This window comes from Gallus gallus, chromosome 6, assembly GCF_016699485.2.
Source record: "Gallus gallus isolate bGalGal1 chromosome 6, bGalGal1.mat.broiler.GRCg7b, whole genome shotgun sequence".
In the NCBI taxonomy this organism is placed as follows: Eukaryota; Metazoa; Chordata; class Aves; order Galliformes; family Phasianidae; genus Gallus; species Gallus gallus.
In genome coordinates, this window is record NC_052537.1 from 12,062,595 (window position 1) to 12,079,458 (window position 16,864).

Below are 16,864 nucleotides of genomic sequence, written 5' to 3' on the forward strand. Positions count from 1 at the left end.
ACACCAGAGCTCATACACACACCTTCCATGACCTTCTTCTATAAGCACGTACCATGCCCCACTCAGAGTCCTTTCAGGTCTACGTACAAGACCCCTCTATACACAGGCGTTCCAGGATCCATTCGTAAGCCCCTCAGACCCTATCGGTGTATGTACATATATTATACACGTGTATATCTCCCAATCCACATGCAATTAAGCCTTCAACAGACACCCCCGAACCCCTTAGACCCCAGACGCGCTCAGACCCCACACGTCACGCCTCAGACCCCTCACCGAAGCCCTACGTGCCCAGCCCCACAGCTGCACCCCTTTCAGGACTCTTCCCGCGCGCTCCGCGGGGCGGGCCGCGTTGGGAGCTGTCCCCGCCCCCTGGCGGTGCCGCCTGCGGAAGCGCGGGCGCGGTGGGCGGGGCGCGGCGGCGCTGAGGTGAGCTGGGCGGCGGCGCTGCGGGACCCGGGCTGCGGGCCTCGGGGAGCGGACCGACGTGACCGTGGGTTCCTTTGGGGCCGGGGGAGCCGCTGGGGGGCGGTGGGGGCCCTGAGGGTGCGGGGCCGCGGCTCGCCGTGCGTTGGGCCGGGCTGTCCCGCCGGCAGCTGCTTGCGGCGCCGCCGAAGCGAAGCCTCGCTGTGGCGGCCGCGAGCGCCAAGCTTGAAACGTGGGAAATAAAGCTTCTCCCGGTCGGACCTGCGGCTCGGAGCGAGCCCGGGTGCCCGGAGAGAGCTTCGCTTCATACTAATGCTGGCTGCCGGGTACGAGCCTTCCTCCAGGTCGATGCCGGTTCTAAATTTAACTCCCTTTCCCTCCTATGCGTTGTGAGGTAGCATAAAAGCTACTCGCTGCCAGAATCCCTCTGCCTGCTTTTTGTCAGGCTTTCTTACGTGGTCGGTGCCTTTCTGGAGGTCAGCAGCCTGCCCTGGGCTGCACCATCAGCACCTGCTGGGTAGTGCTGTGTGGGTCCCTCTTGGCCTAATGCCTCTGGGTGCTGCCCCAGCTGCTGGGCACAGGGGAAAGCTTTCAGTAAGTTATGATTCTGCAGCCTGACAAAGAAAAGCACCCAGAAGTGTTGCTGTGTGTTCAGAAAGTTTTATAGGATGACAGCCAGGCTGGTGAAATGAGCTATTGGGGTGTTGGGGCTTCTCCTCTCATGCCTAGCTGCTTGGTGTGGCTGCAGGAACTGACATCTCTTCTCTATTAATTAATCTTGCACAGATTGCGGTGTTCAGGTGTTTCTGCCTGAGAACGACACCTGACTGTGCACTGAGGCAGTGCCCCTTCCAGCCTTCCCTTGCATCCCAAAGCATAACATGGAGGTGAAGGCTGGGTGGCCATAAACCTCATCTCAAAGACACTGGGAGCCGGTTGGGTGAGGAGGTGTCCCCTTGCTGTCAGGAGCTGCCAGCCCAGACAGGTGGCACAGGCTTTGGAGGGCATAACTCAGCTTAAGGACAGGGAGGTTGTGCAATGAGTGCAGCTCTCACATGCTGGGTTCCTGTTGGTGTGGAAGTGCTAGCTTGCTCCTGCAGTCACGTAATTCCAATGCTAACCTGAACTGCATATGTACAGCTGCAAAACTAGAAAACCTTGCAAAAAAAATCCAGCCACCCAATGTGCTTTTGTTAAAAGGTGTTGCTGAAGAAATGGCTGAAGCTTACACAGTGATTTGGCCTTCCCCTGCAGCAGCCATGGAAGAACTGCCTTAAAACACCATGTTGGCAGGTCTGCAATGCTCCTTCATGGAGTGCCTCATCACTGCTGGGACTTTGTTTTGTTCTCTGCTGTGTGTGAGACTGACAAAAAAATCTGCAATAGCAAAGTCATCTTCCCATGCCACCAGTCTTTGGACTGCTGGAAAAACCCCATGCCTTGGTAGGGAAAGGGCAGGGAGAAGTGGGAGTGCAACAGCTCTCCATGTGTCACACTCTGTGATGTGTTGAGTCTCTCCTCACTAATTCTGATTTATTTTTCTTGTTACTATAAGTAATTGCCAACAGCGTTGCCACAGCTACATGAATTGTTGCTAATTTAGATTTTGTAGCTAATATCAAAACAATTTTTCTTAGTACTTGTTCATTAAATAGCTTTGATTGTATTGGATGGCTAAATTGTGTTTGATGTGCAGTTTGTCTTTTGAAAGATCTGCAGAGTGAATTTGGGTTAACAAGCTGCTGAAGTGTAGAAAGGCTTGGTTCTCATCATGGCATGATTTATCTACACCATATTGCCTGTAGTTTAATGTTGTGCTTGGGAAGGATGGGATAATTGAGTGAGAGCATCAGGCTATCCTGAGCTCCATAACAGTTATCTATAGGAGAAACAGTTCCCTCTCTGGAGCTTCATAGGATGCCTGAACTAGAGTGGAGTGAGAGACTGCTGCAGGCCAACACCTTGTGTTTAAGGTTGAATGAATCAGGTGCTTATATTACACTTGAATGTATAGCCCACTATGTTAAGTGATGTCTCTCAAGGGCTTGTGGGTTTTCTGACACACCCTTCCTCCACATTGGTTACTCACAGTTTAGTGCTCACAATGTGAGTACTGGAGTAAGATGCATAACCACTAATAGGCAGACCATGATCAAGGAAGATTGTATAACATTTATTGCTGGCAGCTAAAGTTACATTTATTCTTTTTCTCTTTTGTAGAACACAGCCCTACAATCCCTAAGAACTAACTCACTGTGTTCTTCATGATTGCTTGACCTACAAACACAAGCTGGGAGCAAAGCCACCTGCAGTACAGGTAAGGAGGCTCTTGCTGCCTTTGGGATGTGCAGCTCAGTCTGTGCTGGGCCCCAAACTCAGTTACTTCCAGTTGTGAAGAACTGATTACCTGGCTGAAATTTACCCTTAAGGCTGCCCTACTTGGAGTTACTTTTGTTCAGAAGTGTTCATTATTATAGGATTTTCCTAATGTTGTAGGTTACCTTTTTGAAGTGTGTGAAGTGCTGCCTAGCACTGGCTTTCAACCAAAGCCCAGTTCTACCACATTTTAAAAATATAACTAAAGCAACTGTTTGTATGTATTTACTTAAAACTTATTTGAGTGTAGGAAGATACCTTAAAAAAAGCACATTAAGGACACTTAAATTATTTGTGCTATGGAGGAAAATGAATGGCATACCTTGTTTATATCATTAGTTTGTGCCCAGTAGCTTTCTCTGTAGCTCTATGTTGTATTAGCCTTATATAGCAATTAGACAGATTAACATGATGGGAAAAGCAGTTTCACTAGAGGTGTAATGACAGAAGAATTAACATAATAGAAAGGTGCTATGAAAGAAAGGAAAAAAATAGCTTACCTGTATCAGATGATTCCAGGTTTGGAGGGAAAAGCTTCATCAAGGAGGGACCTCCAGAAAGAAATCCTTCCCCAGAGGCAGTCAGCCCTTAAATGAGGTCTGAGAGGTGTAGCCAGGCTCCACCCCTTCTGGTCACACACCTGAATTGCCTTCACCTGTGCTCCCAGGGCTGACTGCATCCTTTCTGTAGGTGCTCAATCAGTGGCTCAGGCCGTGACTCAACAGTTCCCATACAACTTAATGTAAGTGCTCTGCAAGGTTTCCCACTGTAGTTCTTAGGCTGAGAGGTCAGCCTCCCTGATGGGCTTGCGGCAGTGTTTGCAGAGGACAAATCACTCCGTTACCCTCTGGTACTTTAGTAGGATGAGCTGCAAGACTTGCAGACTGTTTGGAGCCTCAGAAAGCTTGGCATGAGTGCTACAGGTGTTTCTGGGGATTTGGGTCATTTTAAAGGCACGTGGCTGCTCTTTACTTTGTTATGCCAGTTCATTTGGTCTGTTTTGCTTATCCTCAACAGTATATCTGAGCTGCACTTGGTACAGGTTAGCAAAGTACTTCAGAGTTTTTCTAGGTTCTGAGCATCTTTGCTGGGACTTTGCAAGGGTGTTGGTAATAAAAAAGTCCTGTGGTGTGGATATGACTTTGGGTGGGGTGGTGCTGCCCGCAATAGTTCACTGGAAACTAGGATATTCCATGGGTCACCTTGTCTTGGGCTGTTGAATATTGTAATGTATGTCATAGACTTTCTCCAAACAGAATTGATTTTGAGAAGTGCTTGGCACCATGGCACAGCTGCCTCCTGGTGAGGAAGGGAGCCCTCTCTTCAGGATGATGTTTGACACTTCAGAAATATGAGGAGCCCTAGTGAAGTCTGAGTTACTACAAATTGTCTAAGCACATATTGTCCGCAAGTCTTTGACAGGTTTGTCCCTTACTGAAAGAGATTTAGGGCACTATAAAAAGGAAAAAATAGGCAGTTTGTTCAGACGATGCAGTATTTTACTGCAACTTCTGTAAAACTCTCTGAAAAGTCCTTAGCTAGTAAATCTTGTATTACCTTGGCCTTCTTCCTCAGCTGTGACTGCAGTGAGCGTTTTTCCCCGTGGAAACGTGCCCCAAAGTTTTCTTCCGTGTGTGCTGGGTGTAACCTCTGAGAGCAGATTTTAACTGCAGTGTTGTCACTGCTTTGGGCTGCAGCAGTACCACCTAAAGGGATCCTCGTGGTTGGGGCAGCACTGCTTTGGGCGAAGGGGGGCGGGCGGAGATTGGGTCTGAGCACCGCTCCTTGCAACTGGGAATTCTGAGTAGCTGAGCGCACTGGGACTAGCACCATATTGGGAATGCATGGCCAGGAGCAGATGGGCTGCTCATCCCTGTGTAAAACCACCACAAACATGTGGCCTTAGATACTTTCCATAAGCAGCCTTTATTTCATTGCAGGGTTTCCTTGCTGTCTGTGCAGCCTGTGCCAGCTTCTCACCCTTCCTCTATCCTTCAGACTGAGCGCATCAATGATGGAATCAGACCAGTGTCAGTATTTTCTAGCAGTATTATCTGCTATCACTTTAACTTAATAGTTATGTTATGGTTAGTGTGATGCAAACTTTCAGTCTCAGCACTTTTTCTGCAAGAGCTAGAAGAGCAGCAGTATCTTTCAGCGACAGCCATTGCTGAAATCGAATGCAAGGAGGATGTGTAAGGATTGCCACCTGACTTAAGCTAGTGCCATTACAATACTGCCTTTTTTCTCCCTTTATGGCCTCGGTTTCAGTGGACTTCAAGGCAAATGCCCTCCATCTGCAGACAGACACTTTGCTCTTCTGTTTGCACAGACAGGTGCTGCAGTGAGGGAGATGGTGGGTGGCTGCTGCTCATGCACTGACTCATCCAGGTCTTTGCTTCGTCCTTCGGTGGGGTGCTTTTTCCAGCTAAGCAAGTGGACGTGAATGTGCTATCTGTCTTGCCACCTTGGCTACAGCCAAGTGTTTGTTGGCTTGCAAATACTGGAAGCGATCTGCTCAGATAGCTTGTTTTCTCCTAAAAACACCCTGCACTAATCAGACTGAATCAAACTGATAAGCTGTTGCTGGAAAGCAACCGCAACAGATAAGACTTTTCCTTTTTTTGGCCACCAGTGCTGTTCTATTGAATTAGTAAATAACTGCTGTCTGATAAATGAAATGTAGGTGTGTAGTGGAAATGCTGAGTCACAGCTTGAAGCAGTGATTGAGCAGCAGGTGGGGAGGCAGGACAACCCACGGGAGCTCAGGTGCAAGCGATTCTCCTGAGTGACTGGGAGGGGTGGAGCCAGGATCCACACCTTTCCAGACCTCATTTAAGGGTTGGCAGTGGAAGCACATGTATTTTGCTGGAGACCTCTGCATATCTGAGGCCTTCTCAAGGTAAGCAGTTTTTTTCTTTTGTATCTGTGTTTACAGCTGTTGTATTTGAGAAAATCCTTACTTTGTAGTAGCCCGGGGTTTTGCTAGTCTGCTACCAGTGCTGTACTTTTTCTTGTGTTACAAGGTGCTTTGCCCTTCTTGTTTGTTTTGTTAAGGTTTGTATTTAAAAAATGATTGGATGTGTTAAATCAAAGCAAGGTTCTTTAGCCAGGAGTGAAGTTTCCTGAAGAAAGAAGCGGCTGTGCCTGGGTTAGGTGATGTTTCTGTTGAATGTGATGTGGTAGGGAGAAATGGTTGTGTGTTAGTACTCAGGCTGACGATCCTAGTGAGTTAACAGATCTTAGTCCTTCACATTAGAAAGAAATAAAGGTATGAATTGTGTTGTGATAAATTCTGAGGTTATCTATTGCATGTCTACTTCCCAAAAGAAGTATTTTATTTCTGGAGATGAGCATGTATCTGCAGGTTCATTCAGGTTTGATTCAGTGTATTCATGGCATTGTAAAGCTTCCATTTTTTTTTCTAATTACTTAGAGTTATTTTTCCTCGAGCATTATTTTGTTTTGAAACCTTTATTTGTTAAGGAGTGACGTTGCTTTTCTTAACAACAAGTAAGCTGTTGATATCTTTTAATTCTTTGAGTGCTCTGGAATTAGTGGTTCTTTTGTACAGACGGGTTGCTGTCAGCAGCAGGAGCTTCAGGGAGCATTTTTCTGTTTGGTGTGAAAGGTAGGAGTTCTGAGGAACAAGGTGTGACACAAGTAAAAACAAAAGTAAGCCCTGTCATTTCATGGTATGCTCCTTAGAAAGAGGCCTTTTGCAGTGCTTCTGGGAATTCTTTTTAGCCTATACAGTTGGTTTTTGTTCTGCTGATGGGATGCCCAAAGTAACTGTGTTCGCTCTGTTCAGGTGCGTCTAAACAGTTCATTTTCTCTGCATCCCAGACATCTGCTTGCTTGGTTCAAATTGCTAGATTGCATCCCATCAACTTCAACTATGTAAGGCAAGTCAAATCTCTGAGGTCATTAAGCAGATGTATTCCTGCTGGCTTTAATTTTCTGCAGAAAAGGCAGAAGTGTTGTGTTTCCTACCCCTTCACTACCAGTGTTCTGTCAAATCTGTGCTCCTTCAGATCAATGTAATAATGGAAAAGGCTTCTAAATTCTGCTGCTGCAGCTGGTCAGGTGTTTTTGGGGGTGGCCTGATTTCTTGAGAAGTTATTTGAGCACAGAATTATAACACTGGGCTGATTAAAGGTAGAAACAGCTCAATAAAAGCAGAGTCGCTATTCTGAATATGGGATGAGATTAATTTTTTACAGCTCCAGTAGTTACCAGCTGGCTGTTGTGGAAATGCTTTTGGAGAGTTTGGCACTGCTGGGGCTTACAGTTGTGCTTTATGTTGAAAGGCTCAAGAAAAATGGGTCTGCGTTTGGGCCAGGGGAGAAGAAAAGGGAGACTTCAACCAGGGAAAGGATTTAGTTATAAATGGGCATGGGTGACTTGTGTAGCCCACGTAAAAGAGGGTTGTTTGTTCTGTGAGGTACTGGCTATTACAGCCTGGTCTGTGGTTTCTAAAGCAGCTGGTAATAACAGGCATCTACATTTCATGCAAGGCAAATAAAGCTAGTAGTAAGAATGTACACATGAAATTGAGGGAGAATACCTATAGGTAGAAGTGGTAGTTGAACAGGCTTGATTCCAATTGGCTGTGTTATTACTGTCTTATTTTTGTTCCAAGTGACTCTTAATGCTAAGTAGATCTATTTGGCAGAATAAAAGCAACAGATGAGATAAGCATACCATAAATAATGGAATATTAATGGGTATAATCTGAGAAAATCAGTGTACTAATAAGCTACAGTAACAGCAGGGTGTTTGCTGAATGCTCAAATGTCTCCCAGTTTAGTATTAGGCTGAAGCTTTAAATGTTAAGAAATACAACCGTATATCTTTAATTTCAGTTGTTTTTGGGGTAGGATGAAGGCTGATAGTAAATGTTGGGCACCTGAGGAATGGTGCTGTCTGCTCCAGGAGTGCAGCACAAAGCCCCAGAGCTGAGATGCATTGGGATTTGGGCCTCTCATCCTCTGTTCTGTATCCTGTGCTTTAAAATCAGACTTGATGCATCTGTGAGCAGTATGTGAGGGGGAAGCTTTTCCTTTCTCAGGAGAAGTCCAGAGGAGGCAAAGCCCTGTATTTCTGTCTCTCACAGTGTTTACTGTTTGATGGGAGAGTCCAGTTTTTGAGAATGCTCCTCTGCCTCCAAACACTAGCCTGGAAAGCTGGCTCCTCCTGTGTTTTGGAGTAGTGCAGGATGTAGCATGCCCCCACCCCCAAGAGATTCCTAATTAATTGTAAGGTTTCTGTGTGTGAATCACAGCAGATTCAACAGTATGAAGAAGATGCTGTTCTGAAAGTAGAGATTTGCCAGAGTGAGAGCTCCCTGCTGGCAGGATGCAAGCCATTTCAGTGCCGTGGGAAGGAAAGAGTGCAGGGATAAAAGATTAGATAGAAGGAAGTCTTTGGGCTCAGACCATGTGATTTATTTGTTTTTTGACTAGTTCATTTTCAGAGCTGAGCTGTTCAGGAAGAGGTGCACCCTTGCTGTAATGACAGTTAAAAAGAAATCGCCAAGCAGTGGCTTAGGTTTCTGCTGAAGAGCTGGCTGTATTATGGATTGGTGCTTTATAGGCTATCAATCAGTCTGAATTGTGCTCTGAAGCACATGTAGCTCCCCTCTCTGGTAATGAATGCTATCAAGTATTGCCCTAAACTCATACCTGAGAAGAAATTGCTTTTGCTACTAGATTTCATCTTCATTTTCATAACTGATTTATGTGTCTTTGTAAGCTAATAATTTCAGTAATGTGAGTAATCCTTTATCAGGAAATTACCAAAGGTAAGCTGAAAATTGGGATTTAGGAGAAGGAAAAAAGCAGGAGCAGTTTGGCCTCTCTTGGGGAGAGGGAAGAAATGGATCCAGGCTCCTCTGCAGCTGCAGTTCACCTTTGGGCAACCTTTCAGTGAATTACACTTGTACAGACCTCTCTTAATTATGCTAGATTGGAAATGGAAAGAACGAAGGGAATTGGTGGGAGGAGAACCCAAGTTAATGACTTGTCTTTGGTATGATTTCATGGTATGTGATTTAGGAAATTAACATTCATTAATAGGTGTGAAATGTGCATGTGCAAATGTGATTTTGAAGAACCTGTGACTTAGACCTGCTGCTGAAATACAGAGCTTGTGAACTGAGCTCAGTCGACTAAAATACCTTCAGCTTGAGTGGTGTTCTGTATCCAAAGGGTTCCTTCTTTGCCTAATTTTCCTGTTAAAATAAATACTGCTCCCTGTTTGCATATGTGCATGATTCAAGCATTTTGGTGGAAGCAGGTTGATGCTAAGAGCTTTCTTCCCCTTCATTCAAGTATCTCAAGCCAGCATGCTCACGTTATGGTTTTTGTGGTCTCAAGATTTAAATGGATTAATGCAACTTCTGGGAGTTGCCCATCCCATCTATCTGTCCCTTAGCATGAGGGGAGTGTGGCCCCTCGTTGGCAGCTGCCTCTGGTGATGTAAGGCAGTGCTGCTGATCCTTGTGATGTGTGCTGAATAAGCCTTAAAAAAAAAAAGACAACTAAGCTTGCTCATAGTCGGTGTCCCTGACCTTGTCAGAGCTGTATCTATGCTGGAACAAGTAAGGGAGGATTTTTAATGCCTTTAGTGGCTGTAAGCACTAAGTATGGCAAAATGCCTCTGAACTATGAGCAGCAGCACGCTTTGCTGTCCTGTGTTTACTCTGGGAAATGCACTGGCCCTCTACTTGTGGTAGGACGGCCAGCATCTGAGATGGGAATAGGTGAGGAGCTTTGTTGTGCAGCGCTGTGTTGGGCTGTCTTGGTGTTATGGCGATGTCAAACTTAGGTTTTTTTAATAGACAAATGGCTTCAGAAGGTTCTTTCAGTGAGGCCACCTCTGCCAATCCCTGCAGAAGACTTGATGCCCGAGCAGTGACTCATAAATGCCAATCTAAGATCTCGGGGTTTAAAAGTATTTTTCATTTAAATTTACAATTGACATTCTGCACTAATGTGCAAGCTTGCCATGTCCTAGTAAAATTGTTCAAATAAAAAGTGTCTGTGAACCCTTCTGATTAAAAATTAAACATCCATCAGCTTATTCAGTTACTGTTCTTCATCTCACATGCCTGCACCACTGAGGCCGGCTTTGACATCAAAAAGCTGTTTTAAGTGTGTTCTATCTTGAAAATGGGGGCTGCTCCGGGCTGTCAGAGACTGCCTGCAGTTCTATGGGGTACCCAAATGCAAAGAAGTCCCTCTTCCCCAAGCTGGGCTTTCAGTCTCAAAACCATCAGCTAAATAGGGCACTGGGAAAGTGGGAACAAGTCTCTTTGTTCTCCTTGATAGCTGAGAGAAATGCAAAAGAGATGACATCTGCCAGTTCTTGTGTGCTCTGAAAGACCCAGGGCTGGACTGCTGATGCTGTGGATGTGGCACAAGGGGAAAGGCAGAGAACCTAGCTGAATTTCATTATGAAACACTAGCAGAGAGAGTTCTGCTAATAGAAAAGTAAACATTCGCATCAAGCAAGAATGTGTGTAGCTGCTAAAATAACTTGTATTTTTTTTAAAGCTATCTGCACAGCCTACATTTGGGCAATGCCTGTTGCTTCCTGACTCAGAAGTGGTGCTTTCCTGATGTCTGACATCCTGAAGAAACCCACAAACACCAACACACTGATGGTGAATTACACTTATGAGGGTTTAGTCTTCTCCAACTTGCCAGCCATATCGTGTGCCACTAGAGTGGGACCCTGGGCCTTCTGCTTGCTGTGTGGCAGCTGCTGTAGCTGGGGGTACAATCAAAGCTCTGAAAGCAAGTGTAGAGTTCTGCTGAGCAAGAACTTCAGGTGAAACTGGTTTCTCTCTTACACACAAAATTATAGCCTACAGATTGATTGTAGCAGTAATCTGTTGGACAGATTGCTGGGACAACAAGAAAACTTGTCTGGTCTCTGTTTCTGTTGTTTTCAGGTGAAGACTTATGTCTGAACCTTCAAAAAAAAAAAGATTGATTTCATTCAGTCAGTGCAGAAATTGACTGTGTTTCTAAGGGTAAGCAATAAACCATGTCAGATCTTGAGAGCTGTAAAGTTTCCCCAGGTTTAGTTGCCACCCATCTGGATATCATGGTATTGAGCTTCTGGCTGCTGCGGTCAGGGCAACATGCTTATTTTTAAATCTTTTAAAAACACCAATATTCTCAACTGATTTTGGCTTAAACGCCTGGAGCTTTTAACAAAAAAATACCAAATAGCATGGCACTGGAGATAAAAAAATAAATAAATATGAGTGAGTAAAATCACAGATGGAAAGCATAGAAAATTCGGCCTCCAAAGTTTTGTTGTTGTTTTAAATTAAGCGCATTCTTTGTTTCAGAATGGTGAGGGGAACTGCATGCTTTCAGCACCCAGGTAATTGCTACCAAGGGAATGCTGCCTGGGTGAGTGTCCCTGCACCATCAGGAACCGAGATTAGTTGGACAGAGCTTTAATGTAGTGCTTCTTAGGGCTCGGAGAGTAGACTTATGCATTACTAAAGCCAACAATAGGAAATGTAAAATCTTTCCAGGTTCAGGAGTAAGCACCGTGGGGCTTGATTTTCATTTTCAGTGATTAAATGATATTGGCAATGCTTCCGTTCCCCATTACACCTTATGCACGTAGAGCTGTAATTAGGAAGGGGAACCCAAATAAGGGCAACATTAGCTTCTCTGTGAAAATAACCCTTGCAAATATTTCTCTGCCTGTATAAGAAATTCATCCCTGGAGAAGGAATAGGAGCATCAGGTTTGTGTAGGATGGAAACAATTTGAAATGAGAGCTATCTTTCATAGCAGAATCTTCTGTGCTGGAGAGGATTGAAGAATAAGCAATGTTGACTTGCTGAATTCCATTAAGACTTCAATTTTAAGCCTATGTACTTTTAAAGGAGTCAATGAAATGGCAAGCTTATTTATCTGTGCACATAATGAAAACTATAAATGCAGTGCCTTTCATGTATGCTGGCTGTGAGAAGCGAGGTTATGGTTCTTTGCACATACAGCAGGATGGAACGATGGGGCAGGCTGCTGCAGCTGCTGTCTGCCCCTATCTTTGCTTTCCCTCCTCTCACCAAGTGGGCCTTGATTGTTTTGTAAAGCCTTTGAGTGCACCTTACCACCTTTTGCCTTAAGAGGAACAGCATTCCTAGTTGTCTGCTGATTATTCGGTGGAGTATATGGGGTTTATCTTCCATCCCTCCTCTTTGCCTCTCCTCCCTCTGTTTGCGTCACTAGTTCGTGTTCTGGCACCCTGAGCTGCAGGTTGCCTTCAGTGGAGGGCAAATGCAGTTATATGTCCCACTCTTTGTAGCTGAAATGCAGGATGTGTTTGTGCAAAGTGTTCCTGAGATTCACGTTGTTGGAAGCTAATGCTTTAGTGAAAGTGTGTGGTAGCATCTCATTGTGGAAGTGAGTAGAAACCACTAGAGGTGATTTCATCTTTTGTCGTCTTTGGTTCTTTATTCACTGGCTGGTGATATTGGAGCAGAACAGCAGGAGTGGGTAACAAAGGGGAGCAAAAATAATTAAGCCACTGCTTTCCATTTCCAGTGTTTTTGCTGGTGATGGGAATCCTTCTAACATTTTGCTCCCAATTTGTTTGTTTTTTTTTAAATCATGGCCTCTCCGTGCTTTGTCATACATGGATTGACCCCATTGTGATCAGAAGACTGAACTTACATCTGCTAAAAGTAAAACCTTCCTTTCCCCTCAAAAGATACAGAATGCAGCAGCTTTCCTTTTTGAAGCAAACATTTGGCCTCAGCCTTCTATTTTGTGAGCTGGCAAAAATTGCTTTGACTCCTATAGCTGGTGCATGTTGTTAGGTGGCATTTTTTTGTAGTTTGAATTTCTACTTTGTAATAATGTAATAATGTTTAGATTTGTAGTTCTGGTTTCTCATTTGTCTCTGTATTGTTGCACATAACGGGTTAGGGATTGTCTTTTATGAGCGTTGACGTTTTGAAAGTTGCCTGCTACTTAAAGTTGAGTAGAAATGTTTTGCTTGAGGCTAGCTGAAAAAAGAGCTTAAGAATGGGAGGTCTTTTTATAGGGAAGTTTAAATGACTGAAGTTTTTCCTGCTAGGTTGGTTTGCTTGTTGGATTTTGCTTGCTTTCTGGTACCCAGCTGTCTTTCCCTGTGGCCAAATAGCTCTAACTCATTTGCTGCAGTTGCTTTTAAGATCTCCCTGGATCTTCTGTGCTCTGGCACTCAAGCAGGAGTGTACAAGTGTCTCCTCATAATGAAATGTGATGGGGGAAGGTGAAGAGGAGTTTAAGAAATGCTGTAAGAGCATTCAAGTAGGATGTGACGGCTGAGTGTGTTAGCCAAGTGTGTGCCAAGATGCAGTTCTTGTTTACTGTTTATTAGACAGATTTTATTAGACAAGTTACACTCCTATTTCAGAACAGCTAATGAACAACTGTGACAGCTACTTTGTGCATCTTCTCCTATTTTAGGAAAACACATACTGCTGGTTGGCCTCTCCTTTCACGCTGAGGGTCAGTGCAAGTGTCTGTTACTGGAAAGTATTCCTATGGTAACACATTCTTCTTTCTTGACAGGATGTTCCGTCTTCGATTTCTCCCCATGGCAGCAGGGCTGGCCGCTGCTTCACGGCGTTACCATGGGGCAGCACATCACCCCGGGGCCCGCAGTCGGCTTGTGGTGGCAGCTTTCATAGGGACAACTGCAGTGACAGCAAGTGCCAGGCTCCTTTGGCAGAGGTAATTGTTTTCTATTCCTAAGGTCTCCTGCAGCTCTAGATCCTGTGCTAAGTACCTGCAGATGTGTTTAAGATCTGTGGGAGGCTTTGTGAAGTGTTATTGCTTGTCCTGCCTCTGCTGCTTGGAAGAAACAGGAAATGCTGCTGGTGGCCTCCTGGAGCTTCTCACTGTTCTGGGTAGTCAGAAATGAGAAAATCTCTAGGCTAAAGAATTTTCTTCTGTGGCTGTACTCAGCACAGGCTGTTTGCTCTTGGTGGGGTCTGCTGCCAGGCTTACCCTGTGTGGTGGTGCTGAGCAGGCCTGTAGTGCTGTGCAAACAAACCAGCTGACTCAACCGGGCTGGGTGAAAAATCCCGGCTTCTGGGGGATGGGGGGCTGCCAAAAACAGTGAGCTTGATCAGGGGATGCTACACTGGTTTTCTTTGTATTCTGCTGGTTGATTCACTTAGAAAATGTAGCAGGGGAATGGAAGGGGGCAGTCCATCTTTCATTGGTAAGGTAGCTGTGGGCAAGATGTGTTTTTTAAGTGTCAGAGTCTGAGCGTATCATCTCATGAAGCTCAAATATTGGTTTCATGTCTGTGAGGAGAAAGGTGGTATCTGCACCTGCCTGTTATGACCCTCATTGAACTCTGGGCTGTGCCACATCTGAAATAAAACCAGAAAGACTCCATTCTCTTGCAACATGAATGTGGCGTAGCACCAGCCATGCCACTTGAGCTCACAGCTGCAATTAAGGGTGTGAAAGGGAAGTCCCTGCTCAAAACCCACCTTATTTTTGTTCCCATATGTACAGTTTGTTGTTACTTCTCTACTATACTGTTTGGCTAGAAGGCTGTACTTTTAATATAATGGGAGGAAGATGATGCTAATTGTTCTGGCTACTACTGGTCTTGTAAATTGTGATGTTGCTTGTCAAAAGGATTTCTCAGATCAAGGAAGAACGCTGTGATTCAGCAGTGTCGTGCTATGGTTTATTAATCTGCACTTGTGGAGTGCTTCTTTACCTGCAGGACCTGAATGCACAGTCTTGCAGCATGAAGGTGGCTGAATGCCTCTGTGGTGATGGTCAAATTAACACTTTTCAGGCAGTGGAGTGAGCACTTTTTCTACTTAAAACATCTTCTGTGTGATTGTAAAGTAGGTAGGATGTGATGTCCTACATAAGGCTTTCCCAAAGACATGAAGTCCAAGAAGGCATATTCCCCTCCCTAGTGATCAGTAAGGCAGGTTGGTAACAGCAAGCAAGGAGAAGGTTGAGGAAGACCTTTTGCTTCAGTCTTCACTGGCAACTGCTCTTCACGTATCCCTGTGGGGTGCAGCCCCCACTACCAGTACAAGCCGGGAGATGTAAGGACAGAGCGTGACCCTGCTGAAAAGGACTGGGGGTACTGGTGGATGGCAGCTGGACATCAGCCAGCACTGTGCCCTCACAGCCCAGAAAACCAACCATATCCTTGGCTGCATTCAAAGCAGTGTGGCCAGCAGGGTGAGGGAGGGGATCTGTCCCTCTGCACTGTGAGACTTTACCTGGAGTGCCTTTGTCCAGATGGAGAGTCCTCAACACAGAAGAGACATGGAACTGTTGGAGTGTGTCCAGAGGAGGGCCACAAATGTGATCCAAGGGATAGAACACCTCCCCGTGAGGACAGGCTGAGAGCTGGGGCTGTGCAGCCTGGAGAAGAGAAAGCTCATAGCAGCCTGTCAGTACCTAAATGGGGGTTGTAAGAAAGAAAAGGATGGTTTAGCAATGTCTGCTGTGATAGGACAAGGAGAAATGGTTTCAAACCAGGACAGGGGAGACTTATGGAGGATACAAGGAAGAAATATCTTACCATAAGGGTGGTGAGGCACTGATGTAGGCTGCTTAGAGAGGTGGTGGTGCCCCAACCCTAGAGACAGCCAAGGTCAGACTGGACAGGACTCTGAGCTCCTGATGGAGCGGTAGGTGTCCCCCTGTTCATTTGAGGGGGGAGGTGGACCAGATTACCTTTAAGGGTCCCTTCCAACTCTAACGATTCTGTGATCTCCCTCCTGCTGCAGATTCACTTCTACTTTTTAAAAACAATGAAATTGTTACACTTAATCAGGAAGATGGTGCTTCTTGGATGGAGATGCTAATAGTATGCTGAGAGCTAGTCAGGGGTTATTTGCAGAAGTGGTTTTAGCTCCTGGAGTACCCAGCTGCTCCTGAGACCCCAGGGATCTGCCACCAGGTGTGACCTTGCTTAGCTGAGGGCACTGATAAGCATCAGATAAAGCAGACAGGCTGCATCTTTGGAGCAGTGTGGCCTGTGATCTCCTGATTAATTTGGAGAAAGTTGCTGTGATTTTTTTTCTCCTTTCTTTGCTCTCCTTTGTTTTCTTTTACAAATTTGCCAAATGTTTGAAGTTTTCTTTTCCTTTATGTGGTATTCGGTAAATCTACAATGCCTGTAATCATATAACAGAAGTTAATCCAGGTAATCATTTAATTACTTGACTTTCAACCATTAAATAAGATAAGGAACAAAACTGTTACTTGTTGGTATTAAATATTTTCTGCAACATCTGTAGGACTTCTAAACAGACTTTTAAATAAGCATTTTTAACTGTCTACATAAATAACAGATGAGAAATGCAAAGTTTTCTTTGTATTTCAGAATATATAAGTCAGGTGGTTATTAGAGTTTAAGAATTGATATAGGTGAGTACAAAGCATTCCCAATGACAGTAAGCAGCAGTAAGTATAATGAATTAGTTATAGAAGGTAAATACATAATGCATCCAGCTGGAGTGTGGGGATTAAATAAGTCAAATGTCACTGAAAATGTTGTTTGTATACTGCAGAGAAAAGTGGAAGCATGTGTCTGTTTGAGTGCCCATGTTTACTTTAGTGAATTATTTTGATTTATTAAATACTGGATTGGTACTTAAATAGAAGCTAAGTTAGGGCTGTCTGTGTAACCAGTTCTGTTTGGGCAGTACATTTGCTATACCAATCACAGAGTGTTTTCCTTCAGCCTGAAATAATTCATTTTGGATGAATTCTGCAAGTTATGTTCTGAGTGTCATCAGAAGCGAATGCTGGGATTAGCAAACCCATACGAGGGTAGAAGTCCAGAATTGAGAAGGTGTACCTGAACCCCAGTGAGTGTGTGACATGAGATAGGGCAGAATTCCTAAGTCTGGTGCTGTGTGGGTGTGTTGTTGGTCAGATCTGCACCTGCCCACGATCATGGCATGTGGTTTTCTGTGTAGTTATCCATTGCAATTCTTGGGCTTTCTGCTCTTGCTGCTCTCCAGGAGCTGTTGCTGCCTTTGGTGGTATAT

At 44.8% G+C, this 16,864-nt stretch overlaps 1 protein-coding gene across 12 annotated transcripts in view; it reads left to right on the top strand.

Annotated features, from left to right (window-relative positions):
- The first annotated feature begins 397 nt into the window (after positions 1 to 397).
- MICU1 (mitochondrial calcium uptake 1) overlaps positions 398 to 16,864 on the top strand; it is a 90,408-nt gene continuing 73,941 nt past the window's right edge. For 5 of the 12 annotated variants that reach the window (XM_025151708.3, XM_025151709.3, XM_004942032.4 and 2 more), the window contains exons 1-3: positions 398 to 429; positions 2,647 to 2,743; positions 13,392 to 13,553. In XM_025151708.3, coding sequence (XP_025007476.2) covers positions 13,393 to 13,553 — 161 coding nt within the window. In that variant the 5' untranslated portion in view covers positions 398 to 429; positions 2,647 to 2,743; position 13,392. Of the gene's footprint in view, positions 753 to 2,646; positions 2,744 to 13,391; positions 13,554 to 16,864 lie in introns of all 12 variants that reach the window. The other 7 variants (XM_004942031.4, XM_004942034.4, XM_040702689.2 and 4 more) reach the window with 4 other exon arrangements.